At 41.2% G+C, this 18687-nt stretch overlaps 1 protein-coding gene across 1 annotated transcript; it reads left to right on the plus strand.

The window, feature by feature from the left end:
* Nucleotides 1-6539: 6539 nt before the first annotated feature.
* Nucleotides 6540-6894, plus strand: LOC108178831 (large ribosomal subunit protein eL39). The gene has a single exon (XM_017350349.3). It carries the CDS (start codon nt 6564-6566, stop codon nt 6717-6719), a length of 156 nt encoding a protein of 51 aa, XP_017205838.1. The 5' UTR covers nt 6540-6563; the 3' UTR covers nt 6720-6894.
* The last annotated feature ends 11793 nt before the right edge of the window (nt 6895-18687 follow it).

Genomic DNA, 18687 nt, shown 5'->3' on the forward strand with positions numbered 1-18687 from the left:
AATCAGCCCTAAAGGCATTCTGGTCTGGCTAGAAAAGCCCATAAGAGCATTTCAGGTGTGGAAAGCCAGGACGCTTGTGCAAAGGCCTCCCTACATGTAGAACCTCCGTGGGTGAGACCCCAGTGGAGAAGAGTGGCCATCAGAGAACAGAGAAGGATGTACTTTTCTCTGGAGGGAGGGGAGAACTTTCACTTTGCGTATGGCCCTGTCTGAATACTGATGGAGTTTGCAGAACTCAGAAGGCTTCCATGGCCTAGGCAGCTCATGTCAAGAGCCTCGGGTGATCACTGACGTCACAAGTAAGAGTGTTAATTGTTAAATTAACAACAGGAGTCACTGTGCACTAACTTCCCATGTAGGACTTCTGTTCTCAAAAGAGCTACAGTATTAACTTTAACGGCAAAACTTAATCCCAAAGATTTGCTTTGTTCTATTGTGATATTATGCATCATAAGTTCTAGTTATGCCTAAGTGTCAGACTCCATTGCCTGTATTCCTAGGTATTTCTTTAAAATTTATTAAGTGCCTCAAATGTAAAATCTTGGATACATGTCTCTCTGAAATGTCTATCTCGTATATTTTAACATAGGGTCAGATATTAAAAGGCAGCCGAGGATATTTCTGAGAATGGCAAAATTCCGTGGACTTTGGATTCCAAGATTTGGATTCTAGGCTTTTGCGTATAGCTTTAAAGACGCCCTGATGCAGACTCCGTACTGAAAAGGGTAGCTGCAAAAGCTGTTCCAGAGAACTAAGGAGCTTCTAACTAAAGCTCCGGTATTGGGAATCGCTGATGACAGGATTCTATGGAATTTGGATTGCGAACTTTTGTGTATAGCTTTAAAGAGGCCCTGATGCAGTCTCCGTCTGAAAAGTGTAGCTACAAAAGTTGTTATGGATTCCAGGATTTGGATTCTAAGCCTTGTGTTTGCTTAAAAGCCTCTGAAACAGACACTGTGCTGGACAGGGGAGCTGCAAAGGTGTTCCAAGGAATCAAGGAGTTTTTGACAAAAACTCCAACATTAGAAATTCCTGAGCAAGCCATTCAAAGATCCTCTTCAGATCAGCTTCAGCGTAAATTAAAGGGACCTTACCTGGTGCTATTGAGCACAACTACCTCTGTGAAATTAGGATTAAACTTCTACTTCTTAAGTCTTCACAGGTGAATGCGAAAGACATGCCTAACTGCTCCTATAAGCCAATCAGAAACCTTAAGTACTTCAAAGCAAAAAGGATAAGTTAAGCTTTTGCCTTTGTCTCCTTAAGGCAAACATGCTGCAGCTGCCTTTCTTAATTATCTCTGGGAACTGTTATTGAGGATAAAGCTACCTAATGATTTCTTCCATTATAATTCTCTATACTCAAGCTAAATGGGTTTATAATCTAAATAAGGATAGCCTATCGCTACCCACTATCTGCGAATCTGTAAGATATGTTGTTTTCATCTAAAGGGGCACCCCACTTATAATTGGTTTTGTTCCAGTTTTGCTTATCCTAATTAACAACTTACATATTTCAGAACTCGACTTCTGGGAATAACTGACTATGCAGGGGACACAGATGTTGCCAATGACCAAGACTGCTCCAGCTCACAAAGCGAATTTGTTAGATAGGATAGGCAGAGACATCCAGACCCTGGATAGGCAGGGCCTGCACTACGCCCCTCATAAGCAGGAAGCAGTTACAGAAGAGATGATTCAACATCCATCATCTTCCCTTAGGATAAAGGGATGGAGTCTCTGAGGGGGGAATGAAGTAGGCAGCCATACAGGTTGATTAGGTTTGTGAGCTGGAAGACCACGCCTTTGCCACACCCCTGTGTGACCTCATCCCCTTACCTGGCCACACCTGGGTGCCCACCAGCCAATCAGGTTAATTAACCACTCCCCTTTGGAAGTGGGTTAAAAGCCTGGGACACAGTGTGTCGGCCCTGCTCTTCTTCCCTGGCCTCTTGCCAGGAGGGGACTTGGTGTAGCCCTGCGCCTCCAGGGCGTGTGGCCTTCAGGCCACGTGCTCTAGGCTTCCTGGCCTAGGTGCTCCTAGGTTGGTTCCTGGTGCTCAGTATGAACCCAGATTTACCTCTCTCTCTCTCTTAATAAAGCTCTCACTCTCCTATGCATCTTTTGCACTAAATAAAGCTTCAAATGTAAAAAAAAAAAAAAAAAAGAACAAGGGATACAAAAAGTGACAATAACTCAATTCTACTCCCAGAGAAATTTTGTAGTGAAGTTGTTATTTAAAAAAAAAAAAAGATGGAGCAGGATCATGTTACTATATGGGCAATGTGTACACTCAAGAGTGCCACCTCCCAGGGCAGTCACCATTGATCTGTGCCAATGGAAGGTAAGGAGGGACAACTCTGGGCATAACCAAGAGGCCCACGGAGGATGGTTAGTATTTCCACATTCCCTAGTAGCACTGCTGCTCACTCAAGAGCAACATCATCTCTGTGTTTCAGTTCTTGGCACTTGTTTCTCAGCTTCATTTTTCTCTATGAAAAGAAGCCAGTGTCTGTATCAGCTATTTTCTTCATATTTCCAGTGGTCCCCAGCTCCCTTTCATGGTCTCTTCTTTACTCTGAAAGAACCCTGGGATTTTGACCCCTGCAAGCTAATCCACCACCCCCAGTAAGAAAAGAATTGCCAATGCCCAAGTTTACATTGAAGTCCATAGGACACCTCAACAGTCACCACTATTTTAAGTTGCATTTGTTAAACTATAGATCTCAGCAAACATGCAAGAAATAATGTGGAAGTTCTAGAACTATTAGAGTGAAAGTGTAGAATTTGAGGAGAAAATATAGGCTCCTGAATGAACAATGCCAACTTCCTTTAGATCTTGGGGATTTTATAGTGTCAGGACAGTAATGAAAAAGGAAAGGGTAGATGAAAAATGAATAGTTCTTCAAAACACGCTATATATGATAAACACATACAATCTTAATCTATAAAATAAAATATGTGAAGGAAGGAAGGGAGGGAGGAGGGGAGGAAGGAGGGTGGAAGAAAGGAAGGAAGGAGAGAAAGAAAACAGAAAAGGAAAAAGAAAGGAAAGGAAGAAAAAAAAATGAATAGCTCTTTGTATCCTGAGCTCAATTTCTCCTGAGGAGTATGGGTTGGAGGGTGGCAACTGGTCAGCCACAGTGCAGGAGCTATAAATGTGGAAGACTCCACAGTACCTTCTGACACCTGATTTAACCTGGGTCTAACCAAAGGCTCCTCCCTCTGAGGCCTCTTGCCCAAAATGAGGATCTGGGCTGATTCAGATGGTTCCTTCCAAGCTTAAGTTCTTCTGCTCCTGCCCAAGTATAAGATGGGCCACCACCCTAACCTTCACTGCTCCACAGTTTTCACGGCATGCAGGTATTCAGAGCACGGGCAATGTGCAGACAGAAGACTCATCCTCTTTTGTTGTTGTCCCTTAATTTCTCATCATGCCTGACAAAGGCTGTAGTGACAGCAACTTTCCTGGATTGGAGGTCTCAGCCAAGAAGCTGTGGTTGTGTGCAGGAGGAGCAGAGCACAGGAGAGGGGGACAACTTAATACCCAGACATTGCACATGGGGAAATTTTCTCAGATACCCTATTTCACTCTGGGAATTTCTCTCTGACCAGATTTACTCCTCAGTCTCTGGTCTATTGCCAGGCTGCTGGAACACTGCAGACCCTATCTCTCTTGCAACATTCCTCATAGGCTTATCTCTGAAAGTATGATTGGGTTTGTCAGAGCCAGCCTCAGTGGTCCTGAATCTCACTGTTCAGAGGTCGAAATCCATAACTGAGCCAGTAGAGATGAGCACATTGATCAAAGGTGAAAGTATAGATAAAACTAAGTCATCACATATGATCCCTCTAGAGTATTACGAAATATAGTAATGGTGAGTGAAGGATTAGTCTGGCAAAAAGTCACCTGCTCTTGTACAAATGAAAGTCCAAAAAATTCAGACTTCAATTTCTGAGCATGGACATCATACAAGTGGAAAGTCTATTAAGCAGGAAGATCTACAATAGACAATGGGGGTGTTGAAATGTTCCCTGAAATGATTGGTTTGACCATACTGTGCCTCCAACCAGACATGATTATGCCCACAGACTTCATGGTGAGAAGCAATTTGTCGAGGATTGAAGTTCACCGCTTAGAATGATTAATGTGTGACCCACTTACAGGAAAAACAATCCTTCTCAGGTTCTTAACTTCCTTTGTACTTGTAATCAAGTGCTGAACATGTGGGAGTGTTACCAGGAGTCTATGGCGTTCAGAGTAGGTGACCTTGATTTCTACATTTAAGAAAAATAAACCTCTCTTGCCATCAAATGGAATCTAGGTTTCCAGGATCCTGATTACCAAATTCAAATCACACCCCCTACTTTACTAACATTATGAGGTCTAAGAGGATAGCTCAGATTTTCCCACAAGAAATGATATTATTATTTTTTGCACAAGAAGGATACTAAGGCTCCAGGGTAAAGATACATGTAAAGTTTTCCGAAGATTTATGGCACTCACTACATTCTGCATTACGAGCGATCACTTGTATATAAATCTGGTGAAAAAATTTCTGTCTTTGTTGACAAACACATCCCTTGAGGCATGGGCCACAGGAAAGCAATGCCCCACTTGCGGAGTGCCCATCAATTGTGCTGCCAGTCTTGGCATTTGAAGACCCAGAACTAATTAATTCTACCATGAGAGTACACAGAACAAATAAAGGCTAAAATTAATCAGAATGTGACCAGATTTTCAATCAGGCAGCAACAGGACTTGACAAGGATGTAAGTGCTATTGTTAAGTCACATCAAACCTACAGGCAACTTAAGTGGAATTTAGAGAAACCAGAAGCTTGGAGAGGGGCCCTGACATTCAGAATGATATGTCTACCATCATTTCAGCCAAGATTTTTCAGTGAAAAAGAAAATCTTTGAAAGTGTGGGGATAGCTTTTGTCCCCTAATTATTACAAACATCTAATGTTATAATCTTTGAAAGTTATATTTAAGGCTGAGCACTGCGCGGCTCAGTAGGCTAATCCTCCGCCTTGTGGCGCTGGCACGCCGGGTTCTAGTCCCGGTCGGGGTGCCAGATTCTGTCCTGGTTGCCCCTCTTCCAGGCCAGCTCTCTGCTGGGGCCAGGGAGTGCAGTGGAGGATGGCCCAAGTGCTTGGGCCCTGCACCCCATGGGAGACCAGGAGAAGCACCTGGCTCCTGCCATCAGATCAGCGCGGTGCGCCGGCCGCAGCGTGCCGGCCGCGGCGGCCATTGCAGGGTGAACCAATGGCAAAGGAAGACCTTTCTCTCTCTCTCTCTCACTGTCCACTCTGTCAAAAAAAAAAAAAAAAAAAAAAAAAAAGAAAGAAAGAAAGAAAGTTATATTTAGTGGGATTTATTTCTGAAGTTCAAACCCATCATACTTCAGGAGAAATGGTAAGAGGTACAAAAAGTACCTAACAACATCTGTTTTGAAGGCCGAGACTGCTGGTCTCCTCTGCCCTTGAAGTTTGGTGCCTCTACACAGAGGCACTTAATGCATGAACATGGAATAAATGAACTGATTCAAGGACTTCGTAAATCAGAGAACGGCTCCTTAAGAATAGAACATTTTGTTAGGTTCTACAGATAAGCTATCAGCTCATTAGAATAGCACACGCTGGAGTGGATGAAAAATGTTAAGTCCTAGTTTAAAGGAGGATAAGCAGAGCTAACACATTGGGGTACTTAGACACACCAGTCTTGACAGCCAGATTTTTTCAATGCTGAACATGAGACAGTTTTGCTACTTTTTTCCTGCTCTCCTCCTCTGGTTGGGATGCAGTGGTCAGGGCAAAGCGCCTCCTCCTGCTGTTCCCAGCTGATGATTGAACTCATCAGGACACCCAGCCTGGAGAAGAAGGAGGGTTGATTTTAGCTTGACTCTACCCAAAGATTCTGCTGAACCTTCCTTAGTAGAGAAGTCTAGGACACTTCTGTCCCTGCCTTTCTTACACTCTCTCCCTCACTTGAGATCAGACTCTGTCACAGGTATGACAGTTCTCCAGGGTTCTCTGACACTGTTCCTTTGATCCTTCCCGTGTGTTCCCCTAATAAATCAGGCATGTTTAATCCCATCTTGACATCTGGACTCAGACACAGGCTGAAGGGAAAACTTTCTGAGTAGTGTAGCTGGCATAGCATATGAGTGTTTTCTCTGAACTAGGTAAAATTAAGATACTTGGGGGTCAGCACTGTGGCTTAGTTGGCTAAGCCTCCACCTGCAGTGCAAACATCCCATATGGGCTCCTGTCCCAGCTGCTCCTCTTCCAATCCAGCTATGGCCTGGGTCGACAGTAGAAGATGGCCCAAGTTTTTTGGGACCCTGCACCCTTGTGAGAGATCTGGAAGAAGCTCCTGGCTCCTAGCTTCGGATCGGCTCAGCTCTGTCAATTGTGGACATTTGGGGAGTGATCCAGTGGATGGAAGATCTTTTTCTCTGTCTCTCCCTCTCTGTGTCTGTAACTCTATTTCTCAAATAAGTAAGTAAAATCTTGTAAAAAATTTAAGACCTTTGGGGTGTCCCTGATTCTTCCTCGCCATGTCTTCTCACAAGACCTTCAGAATCAAGAGGTTCCTGGCCAAAAAACAAAAACAAAACCGCCCCATTCCGCAATGGATTCGGATGAAAACTGGTAATAAAATCAGGTATAACTCCAAGAGGAGACATTGGAGAAGAACCAAGCTGGGTCTATAAGGAATTGCACTTGAATGGCGTGCTCATTTCTTCTGTCTCAATGTCACAACGTCACTATCACCACATCAAGTTGAAGATGTCACCATCATCTGGACAGCTGGACATGTTTGATTAGGGCTGTGACCAGTGGGCTGGTTCAGTAATAAATATGTGATCCCTTTTGAAAAAAAAAAAATTTAAGACCTTTGGACCCTTAAGCTCTGAGATAAAGAAAGACCTATTACTTCTAGGGAAAGATAGTAATAATATAATAATATGTGTAATGTATCTATAAGAGGTGGAAATCAATTAAATTTACCTAAAGGATAATGTTTGAGTACCCACATCTGAAACAAAAAAGATGATAGATCATTGAAAATTAACATTCATTATGCTTTGTATCCAACACTGTGATAAAGTTATGAAAATACTCAAAACTATCTCACTTGACCCTCCTAGCTCCTACGATGTACTATTACCATCACCCCATATTTATAGGTGAGGAAATTGAAACAGAGATAAGTTAAATGGCTTGCCCAGAGTCATACACAGCCTGAAACTTTGGTTTCAGTGATATCAACTCCAGAAGTTGTACATTGAACTGCTCCTCTCTCCAGCCCCTTGTTTTATGATTATCTGTGTCAAGACTGGTAAGTGCATATTTGAACAACCCTACAACAGCAAATCTTGAATTTATTTATTTATTTATTTATTTGACAGGCAGAGTGGACAGTGAGAGAGACAGAAAGGTCTTCCTTTGCCATTGGTTCACCCTCCAATGGCCGCCGCGGCCGGCGCACCGCGCTGATCCGATGGCAGGAGCCAGGTACTTATCCTGGTCTCCCATGGGGTGCAGGGCCCAAGCACTTGGGCCATCCTCCACTGCACTCCTGGGCCACAGCAGAGAGCTGGCCTGGAAGAGGGGCAACCAGGACAGAATCTGGGGCCCGACCGGGACTAGAACCCGGTGTGCCCGCGCCGCAAAGTGGAAGATTAGCCTGGTGAGCCGCAGTGCCGGCCTCAAATCTTGAATTTCTTAACCAGTTCCAATTTCCTGACTGGCACCAGTCATATGAGTGATGAAAATCAAAATAATTCTTCCTAAAACATTGAGGAATATTATCTCTCAAGTACTTGGGTCTCTGCTTCCCACATGGAAGAACCAGATAGAGTTCTGGGCTCCTGGTTTTGACCTGGCCTATCCCTGGCTATTGTGAACATATGGGAAGTGAACTAGTGAATGGAAGATCTCTCTTTCTCTTTCTCTATCTATTTCTATCTCTGTCTCTTTCAAATAAAATGAAAAGAAAAAGGGAAAGAAACTACTTATTTACAAAAAGGCAGGAGAGGTCTCTCTGCCTTTCCCTGTTTGCCTGTTGGCAGGACAAAGTTCATACAGATAAAAAGTCTTTTTTCCTGCTTAAATCCAGAGATATAAATCCTTCCTTGCTGCCCCTTGTGAGTCCAGATATGGCATCAGAGGATGCCATAGGAATCTGGGGGCAGATTTCACTACCCTTCCATAGTTTTCCAACCTTGGAAGCCTGAATCTTCTTATTTCACTGTCTTGTCATTCTAAGATTTATTGCCCTTTGTTAAAATATACTTAAAACAGATCCCAAGCCACTGCTATGAGAGTTAATTTTCAGAGAGAGTTGCTTCTTTCTCATGGGACAGACATGACATGCGTCATCAAAATTGCCTATTTTTCTTATGTTAATCTGCCTTTTGTTAATAGAAATATCTCCCTGCTAAGAACCTGTATGGATTGAGAAAAAAATTATGTTTTGTTCCCTTTCAATGACCTTAGTTCTGCCTTTCATGATTTATTTCAATGTTAAGCTTGGAAAGAATGAACTCCATGGGGATTCTGCTGCCAGGAGCACAGAGGATTCCAGGGCAGTGCTAACCCCACTTAACGGCTGAGTGTGCGTATTCATAAGTGCCTGTAGTACTGGCTTGCAGCATGTGAGAAAACTCTCCAGGTACCACATCTCAAATACAAAACACAAGCCAAAGAAGGACTGAATAGAATTTCATTTATAATCAAAATGGCTTTGGAATCAACGGCTTTGGATGTGGGAGGAGATTCTAGATGCTGAAGTCTGGGCAAAGAGTATGCAGAAGAAATGACCAGAACAGAGGCCCTGAGGGGAAGGCTGCCTTTGCTGTCTACTCTCCAGTCTGAACAAGCAGACAATGTGAGTCGGATCATCTCTCTCTTCAGTTCACAACCTGCAGGTGCTGTGCATCCCGTGTACAAGAACACCTGAATTCCTTTCTATAGCCAGCAAGATTCTACCTTATCTTGTCTGTGGCAGCCTGCCCTCTCCCTCCCTGCAGCATTCGCTGTAGCCACCCAGGAGAGCATGCTCTCCCATTCTCAGCTTCCATTCTGTGGTGGCCCCCACAGCTGCTCAGCAGGAGGCTGTCAGCTGAGTGCCATTCCCTTCAACAGCTTCTGTCTTGCATAGGTTCCAGGAACCCACTTTCAGGCTATCAGAATAGCCTAGGCTGAATTAATCAAAGCTCAGATCCAGGGCAGGCACTTCACTCTCATCTCTGTCTTTCAGACATCAAACATATTCTCTCAGTGAGTGCTCTTATACATTAAATTTCCCTGAAATAAAATGGTTTTATGATTATCAAAAATATAGATTGTTGATAATTTTCAAGAAATTAATTTGCATCTTTCTTTTACATTTATACTACCTGGCTTCAGGGTAACATTAGGCTGACTAATAGAGTCTACTAGGAGGAGAAATTAAAAATGAAAATATAATATTTTACATTTACTTACATGTTTATGGATTCAAGGAGTCTTCACTCTTTCCAAGGGATTTGAGTTTGTATTTGGTATTATTTCTATTCAAGCTAAGAAATTTTAGCATTCATTTAATTTTATCTAATCTTTACTTAATCTTTATTTTAAAAAATAAACTAGAATTTTTATAGTAGTCTTAAGTTTAATGAAGAATTAAAGAATTAAAAGAATTAAAGAATTAGAAAAAACCCTGCACAAATACAGGGGTTTTCATGCCTTCTCCTCCATTTCTCCTATTATTAACTTCTTACATTACTTGCTCAATAGTTTTTTTTTTTGGTTTATAAATCAATATTGATGCATATTAACTAAAATCCATAGTTTACATTAGTATCCATCCATGAGATTTTACTTCCTATGAGTTTTGACAAATAAATAATATCACATACCTACTACACATAGAATCATGTAGAATAGTTACACTACCCTACACATCCCCTTTGTTCTACTTAGTCATCCTTCTCTCCACCCTTGAGAAATCATGGCAACCACTGATCTTTTCAATGTTCCCAGTTTATCTTTCTCCAGAGAGTCAGACAGTTGGAATCCTATAGTGTGATGATCATTTTTTTTATTAAAAATATTTATTTATTTATTTGAAAGACAGAGTTACACAGAGAGAGGAGAGGCAGAGAGAGAGAAAAGTCTTCCATCTGATGGTTCACTCCCCAGATGGCCGCAACAGCTGGACCTACTCCGATCCGAAGCCAGGAGCCAGGAGCTTCCTCCAGGTCTCCCAAGTGGATGCATGGACCCAAGGACTTGGGCCATCCTCTACTGCTTTCCCAGGCCACAGCAGAGAGCTGGATCAAAAGAGGAGCAGCCAGGACTAGAACCGGCTCCCATATGGGATGCAGGCACTTCAGGCCAGGGCATTAACCCACTGTGCCACAGTGCCGGCCTCATGATGATCAACCTTATGTATTAACTTGACTAGGCCACACAGTGTCTAGATTCTTAGTTATAATATTCCAAGTATTTCTGTGAGGGTGTTTCTAGATAAGATTAGCATTTGAGTCAGGAGACTGAGTAAAGTGAATGAGTGTCATCCAGTTTGTTGAAGGCTTGAATGCAGCAAAAAGGCTAAGTAAAGAGTGGCTGGCACTCTCTGGCCCACTGTCTACAAGCTGGGACATCAATGGACTCCTTTGTTCAGATTCACACTGGAACGTACACCTTCGGCTGTCCTGGGTCTCTAGCTTGCCAACTGCAGATCTTTAAAATTTCAGACTGCATGATCATGTGAGCCAATTCCCTAAAATAAATCTCTCCTTATCCTTCTGTCTCTCTTTCTCTCTCTCTCTCATACACACACACACACCCTATTGCTCTCTTTCTCTGGAGAACTCTGACTAATGTATACAATATAAAATCCATTCATATTACCTTCTTTCACTTAGCAATATGCATTTAAGTTTCCTTCATTGCTCTATTGCTCATTCTTTTTGTTTCTAAATAAGATTCCATTGTATGCACGTACCACCATTTATCCTTTTACTTGTAGAAAAGTATCTTGGCTGCCTCCATGTTGTAGCAATTATGAATAAGACTGCTTGTACATGATTTTTTGTGTAAATCTCAGTTTTCAGCTTGATTGGGTAAATATCAAGGAGTTGGATTGTTAGATCTATGGTCAATGTGTGCTTGGATTTGTAACAGTCCTTGAAACTGTCTTTCAAAGTGTCGTTGTCATTGTCATTTCTAGCAGCAATGGTCACTGTAGTTTTTAAAGATATTTTTCGATGTAGAATACTGAATGGACATTTTTTTCTTTGCCTGTAAAGATGCCATCCCCCTGTTTTCTGCCTTCCATTTTTTTTCTAATTAGAATTTACTGTGGTTTTTTTGGGCTGCTCTCAAGACAATCTCTTATCTTTAGTTTCTAGCAGTTGGTCCATCATATGCCTACATGTGTTTCTTTTTATTTATCCCACCTAGATAAAGTTCTCCTGTAATTCAATGATAGAAAAGAATATTTAAAAATCTTCATAGTCAATTATTTTAGGTGAGTGAGCTTATATAAAACATTTAGGGGCTGGCATTGTAGAGCAATGGATTAGGCCACCAATGCAACACTGGCAACCCATGTGAGTGCCAGTTTCAATCCCAGCTGAACTGCCCCACTGTTTATTCAGCTTCTTGCTACTGCATCTGGGGAAGCAGCAGAAGATAGCCCGAGTATTAGGGCCCCTACCACCCACAGGGGAGATACCTAAATGGAGTTTCAGCCTCCTGGCTTCAGCCAGATTCAGCCTTGGCTGTTGCAGCCATTTGGAGGGAGGAATCAGCAGATGGAGGGTCTCTCTCTCTTTCTTTCCCTCTCTCTCCTTCTCCTTCTCTCTGTAACTCTGTGCTTCAAACAAATAAAAAAATCTTTTAAAAAATTTAGAACCATGCTTGTTACATGGTTCTAGCTATTAGTAAGATATGTTTTTATGTTATTTGTGAAAATAAGCAAAAATAATTTGTTAACTTATGTATTTTATACTGTCACTAGATGATATTTATTATATAATTATATATATATTTTTAAAGATTTGTTTATTTATTTGAAAGTCAGAGTTACACACAGAGAGAAGGAGAGGCACAGAGAGAGAGAGAGAAAGGTCTTCCATCTGCTGGTTCACTCCCCAATTGGCTGCAATGGCCAGAGCTGCGCTTGTCCAAAGCCAGGAGTTTCTTCTGGGTCTCCCAGGTGGGTGCAGTGGCCCAAGGACTTGGGCCATCTTCTACTGCTTTCCTAGGCCATAGCAGAGAGATATGGATTGGAAATGGAGCAGCTGGGACGCGAACTGGTGCCTATATAGGATGCTGGCACTGCCGGTGGCGACTTTACCCTCTACGCTACAGTGCAGGCCCCATAATTACATTTCTTTTATTTTATTTATTTATTTATTTATTTATTTATTTATTTATTTATTTTTGACAGGCAGAGTGGGCAGAGAGAGAGAGAGACAGAGAGAGAGGTCTTCCTTTTGCCGTTGGTTCACCCTCCAATGGCCGCCGTGGCCGGCGCGCTGCGGCCAGCACACCGCGCTGATCCGATGGCAGGAGCCAGGTGCTTCTCCTGGTCTCCCATGGGGTGCAGGGCCAAGGACTTGGGTCATCCTCCACTGCACTCCTGGGCCACAGCAGAGAGCTGGCCTGGAAGAGGGGAAACCGGGACAGAATCCGGCACCCCGATCGGGACTAGAACCCGGCATGCCGGCGCCGCAAGGTGGAGGATTAGCCTAGTGAGCCGCTGCGCCAGTCCCCCATAATTATATTTCAATAAAACATTGTTCCTCAAAGCAAAGATAAACTATAGTTAAGCATTATCTATAATTACCCCAAATTTCAAATTAAATGAATCTAGATTGATATGGAATTTTCTCTACACTAACTCCCCAAAGACAGAGATGCAAATATTATGGTTACTAAAGACTTAAACTAATAACCTCAAAAGAGAAGGGTTAAAGGCAAAATTGTTTCTTCCCCACGAGAGGCTGCTAGCATTCTTTGAAATAGAAAATACAGTGACTTTGCTGTGCGTTGTAAAACACTTTAAAGTTAGGTTACAGGAAACACTGTAAAGAAAGAATGTCTCTTTGGTTTGCTTGTTAAAGACATGGGCTTCCTGATGATGTCTCCTGAAATAATATTCTTTTATCCAGAATGATAGTTTATTCTTAGAAAACACCTAATTTATATTATTTTCCCAGCTTACAGAGCTTACAGCTTACAGCTTACAAAAATCAGTAGGATAATCATCTCTATATTATTTACAAACTTAGCAAGTCCACAAGAGCATTCTAAACTCAACACATCCATTAATGGCAGACCACGGCATTACAAACATAATCTTTCGGGCCAAATCCTTTAGAATTCTACACCATACTACCATCTTGAATCACAAATGGCTAACTTCACAGTATGAAATGAATCCCCAGTAACAAAGCTGCAAACACTGGAATCCAATAGATTGAGCTTTAACTGAAATCTTAAGCTCTAGGAGGAGTTTTAGAGACAATAGTTGAGAGTTCCTGGTGTAGAGAAAACAGCAGCAGCATGCAACAGCAAAGAACGCACAGTTTCATGCAAGTACCTAGATCCACAGAAAGAAGAAAGTTAACAGGAGAGATGGGCTGTAAGGCAGACTACAGAAGGCAGAAACCACGGGGAAGAGGCATCACAGAAGAAATGCCAAGAGTACGAAAGACTCCTCTAGGAAGGAAATAGAAACACCTAAGATAAAAGAATCATCACAAACAGTAGCTACAGGGACTACATTAACAAACAAACATTTAACCTGCCTCTTTTATAAGCACTTCTTATCTGTTACTTCCCAGTACACTCTGAAGTCAGTATGGATATTGATCTTAATGTGCAGAGGAGAAAACTAGACACAGAGGGATTGAATTACAAGCTCCAGATCCCATCGCTTATAAGAGATGATGCCAAGCTTAGACGAAGTCTGACTGAGTCTGGAATCAACTCCTTAGAGAGTGTGCAATAGCATGCTGCTAGTGGGATAGCTGGAAACTAAGCACATCCCAGAGTATGACTGTAAAACCATGGGAGGCCTTAAAGAAGAGAGCAATGTAGATAGGATGCAGGAGAGCAAAACACTAGGTACAGAGATATAGCATCAATTCTCTGATATTTTGGTTCCTATGGAAAGAGACTAGAAAAAGCAAATGGCAGAAGAGTAATTTCTAATCTAACTGAAGTGTCTTCAGTAAAGACATTTCAAAGTTTGCTAAGAGTGTGGTTACTTCTCTCAAACAACTCCATTTTAATGTAAATTTGCAGTGAAAAAAAAACTTGTCAGATATTATCTGAATATAACATTTAATATGTGTACATTGCTTTTACTCTCTTCAGAAAGGCTTTGCACACAAAATGTCCTTTGGCTCTTGAAAATTCTGTGATGTTATTGATGCTTCAAATTTTTGAGAAGTATAGCTGTCTTTTTGTTTTAATGTTTATTTTATTTTCACTTTCTTTGAAAGGAAGAAAGATAAAGAGATACAGATCTTCCACCTGCTGATTCACTCCCCCAAATGCTCACAACAAACAGCACTGGGATGGTAGAAGCCAGGAGCCTGGAATTCACTGGTGGAAGGATTTGAGCCATCACTTCTGCCTCCAAAGGTATGCATTAGCAAGACGCTGGATCAGAAGTGGAGTAGCCTAGTCTTGAACCAGACACTCTGATGTGGGATGTGAGCATCACAAGTGGTGTCTCAAATGGTGTGCCAAATTCCCACCCCCAAAATATTCATCTTAATGAGGTACAAGTCTGTGAAAGAAAAAGCATGAGCCAGATATTGGACAGATTTTGGTTTGCATTGTGGGCAAATCCTGACAATTAGGTATGACACTAGGCAAGCTACTAAAAGTACATGAACCTTAATTTTCCATACACAAAATGAGGTGATAATTTTCAGTTTGGAAATTTTTATGCTTCTTGTTAAAATTAAGTGAAATAGTTATATTAAAGTACCTGAAACAAAGTATGCATTCAATAGCTAGTAGACACTATTTTAACAAGAATCCTTGTCTTCACGTGATTAAATTCTGACCCAAACTGTTTACTATGTTAGAGGACACCAATGAATATTGAATGACTAAATTGTAGGAACAGCAGGGATACAGTTGAAGGTTAAAAACTGCAATGAGCTATATGAAATCAGCAAGGAGAACCCTTTTATCTTTTCTCCTACTTTTTCTCTGGGTGTCATTTTCATCCTTTCTTATTACAGATCATGTTTCTTCAGACAGAGGGAAATGCAGTCTCTGATAGTTACCAAGTTCTACATCCTCTGCCACAGGACAGAATTAGGACTTAGTTCTCCTGGGTTCTGATGTAGAATCAAGCCCTATTTCTCACTCCCCATACCCACTCCTCCGTAGCCAGAGGGCAGGCATCCTGTAAGGGCATGACAGCCACATATGGTAACGGACTAGGAGAGCAGCAATAGGAGGGTACAAGTGCCCAGGAGAAAGGGATGATGAGAATGTGATCTCAAGGCATCCAAGGTCATAGACACAGTGTTAGATATGGAACTTAAACTCAGACTCCAAGTCAACAATTTTCTACTATATCAATTTTAACACACTGATGAAAGCCACTAGCCATCTGGCCAGTGGGGTGAGTGCAGACAGGGATGCTTTCATTTATGGGTCTTCCTAGGTACCCTACTTCCTCACTGGGAAGAGGAAGTAGAGTTGTCTACTTCTAGTAATGCAGACTCTAGTAGCATTAAAGCAATGACAAGTATACCTTCAGAGTAGGACAAGTGAGCTTCTACTCTGCTTCAATAACCTGATCAGGGCATGGCTCTGGAAGCAGCCTGCAGATAGAGACTGAGGGCTGGGGGCATTCATGGCTCAACAGCAAGTGTTAACTGCTCAGCCCACTGGGTGGAACTGGTCTGCTCCAGGACCCATGTTCTGTAACAGATGGGATCTTTAATGATACATTTTCTATTTCAGCATGAAAACATTGATGTATTCACATTTCTGAGGTCAGGAGTCCTTTTGTAATTGTTGCTGTCTTTTGAGTTTTTGATGAAGCTTACAAAAATACAAAGACCAATTTAGCTTGCCATAATTTTGGAAGTTTTATTTTTGGGCAACCAAAGAATCATGATGGAACAAGCAAAATTGTTCCTTAAACTTGTCTGAAAAATTCATCCCAAATGTACAGGCCATGGAATCTTTCTCCAGACACTATTTTACAATCCTACTGGGAGAAGCCCTTTCCTAATACGCCATAGTAAACCTCACATACCCTAGAGGGGTGAAGAGAAAACTAACAGGAGAGATGGCTTATTGCTGCAACCTTCAATCTTTGTTTTAGGAAATGTTGGGTGCTGAGTATCTTTAATTGGGTTGCTATAACAGATTAGTATAGGTGGGATGGCTTAAACAGCAGTTAATTATTTCTCATAATTCTAGGGTTTGGGAAGTCCAACATAAAAGATTCAACAGATCCAATGTCTGGTGAACCATGCTGTCTCTTCTGATCAGGGCACCAATCCCATCACAAGGGTTCCAACCTCATGACCTAATTACCTCTACAAAGACTCCACATCACACTGAAGAGTAGGATTTCAACATCTGAATTTCAGGGGACACAAACTTTCACTCCCATAATAGTGGACAACTGGTATCTCTGCCTGCCCACAAACCAAAGAACTCAAGGTTATTTCAGCTACTTGGCATTTAGATTCTTCTTCTATATCCATCAACACAAGATGCAAATAATTCTCTACATCAATGAGGGAGAAGGAAAAAGCATATTGAACAGTCAGAGCATTCAAGCTATTTGTGGGTGGTTCATAGTTGAGAATATGCAGTTCAGAGAGTTTTAACAGGGTTGAATCTCAATGCAACTGTAACTCCAGACCTTTAGGGTTTGATGAGGAGCACAATGTGTTGCCCCATTCCAATGTAACAAGTTAAACTAATTTTACCAGGATACAAATGTTAGGACAAGTGCTCACCATGCATTGCCTTTAATCTCATACTAATCTAGAATATAGCAAGAACAATCATTAAATAAAAAATAAAAGCTCCTGTGTAGTAGCATTTCAGTTTCTAAAAGTATCACAATAGGCCTTGAATGACCTTTGTGAAAGCATTATTTTATCTATAGTTAAATAAAGGACTATTCTACTGCATGGTGATTCAGCTTGGAAACAGTGCTGTTTGGTAGATGCTGAGTTAATATAAGTCAATTGCTTGAGTGTGCAAAGATTGATAAGCCTTCTCTCAAAATTAGGGTAAGTAAGGTGTCAGGAGCTGTACATTAGCACAATTCTTTGTAAAGTCTTGATTTGGCCTAAGATATTGGATGCAATTCTCTAGACTTTTGAAATTCTCTATAAATCATATTTTGGAAAGTTTCAGAGTTAGTATGTTCTGTGTGACTAAAAGGAAAGATTGCAGAACCTTAACAAAATAAGGTTCATCGTCACAATTGACTAACCTTGATCATTAACTCTGTGCTGTGCTATTTATTTTAATTGACACACAAAAATTAAATGTACTTATCTGATGCTTCAATACATCTATATTATGTAAGTCAGGGTAAACATGTATCTCCTCAAACATTTAACATTTCTTTGTGGCAAAAGCCATTAAAATCCTCTCTACTTGGTTTTTTTAGACAAATATACTACATTATAATAATCTTTAGTCACACTGCTGTACAGGGAAACACAGAACTTATTTTTCTTATGTAATGTAGTACCCATTGATTAAGCATATCCAACTCTTCATCCCCCTTACTCTCCTCAGCTCCTTCTCCCCTCTCTTCTACTCTCAACACTATGAGATGAACCTTTTTAAAATTTCACATAAGAATGATACCATTTGGTATTTGTCTTTCTGTGTCTAGCTTATTTCACCCAACATAATAACCTCCAGTTTTATCCGTGCTGTCACAGAGGACACTAGTTCATCCTTTTAATGGCTTAATAGTATGTCATTGAGTATATAGCCACATTTTGTTTGCCTTTCATTTTCCACTTCTTGGCTATTGTGAATAGTGCTGCAATAAACATGGGAATACAAATGTTTATTCAGCATACTGATTTCATTTCCTTTGGGTATGTACCAAGCCGTGGGATTTCATTGCAAGTTCTTGCTTTTTAACTTTATTGGCATTCCACATTAAACCCGAAGTACTGAGTCCAACCCCACAGTAATATCTAGCTCTGTGCACCATTCTTCCCTCTAAAAGATGTGACATACAACAAAGCCCACTCTGGAAAAATGTAGATGATCTTCCTCATCATCCACAGCACATTTCTCTCTAATCTGAATCTCTAAAAGGGGCAAATGAGTTGGGACCTTGGTCTGTTTCTGTCAAAAAACCACATTCTACTGAAAATAGTACTCTGGGGTCTCAGACTATTCCAGAACCTTTACAAGACATCCAGAAACTTTGAGAGAAATTGAGTATATGTTGTAGTTGCAGGTCTGGCTGCATATAATGCCAATGAAAAGTCCCATCTGCAGTATATTGTTCCCACAACACCACATTGTGATCTTCTGAAGGAAGTCAAGTCCAGCTTACTTTCCTGGCTCTGACCTTTCAGTCATGTGACTTTGAGCAAAAAGCACTTTCCAATATAGTGAGAACAGCAATAGAACCCACATCAAAGAGTTTCTTTA

The sequence above is a fragment of the Oryctolagus cuniculus genome, chromosome 13 (assembly GCF_964237555.1).
Source record: "Oryctolagus cuniculus chromosome 13, mOryCun1.1, whole genome shotgun sequence".
Taxonomy (NCBI): Eukaryota; Metazoa; Chordata; class Mammalia; order Lagomorpha; family Leporidae; genus Oryctolagus; species Oryctolagus cuniculus.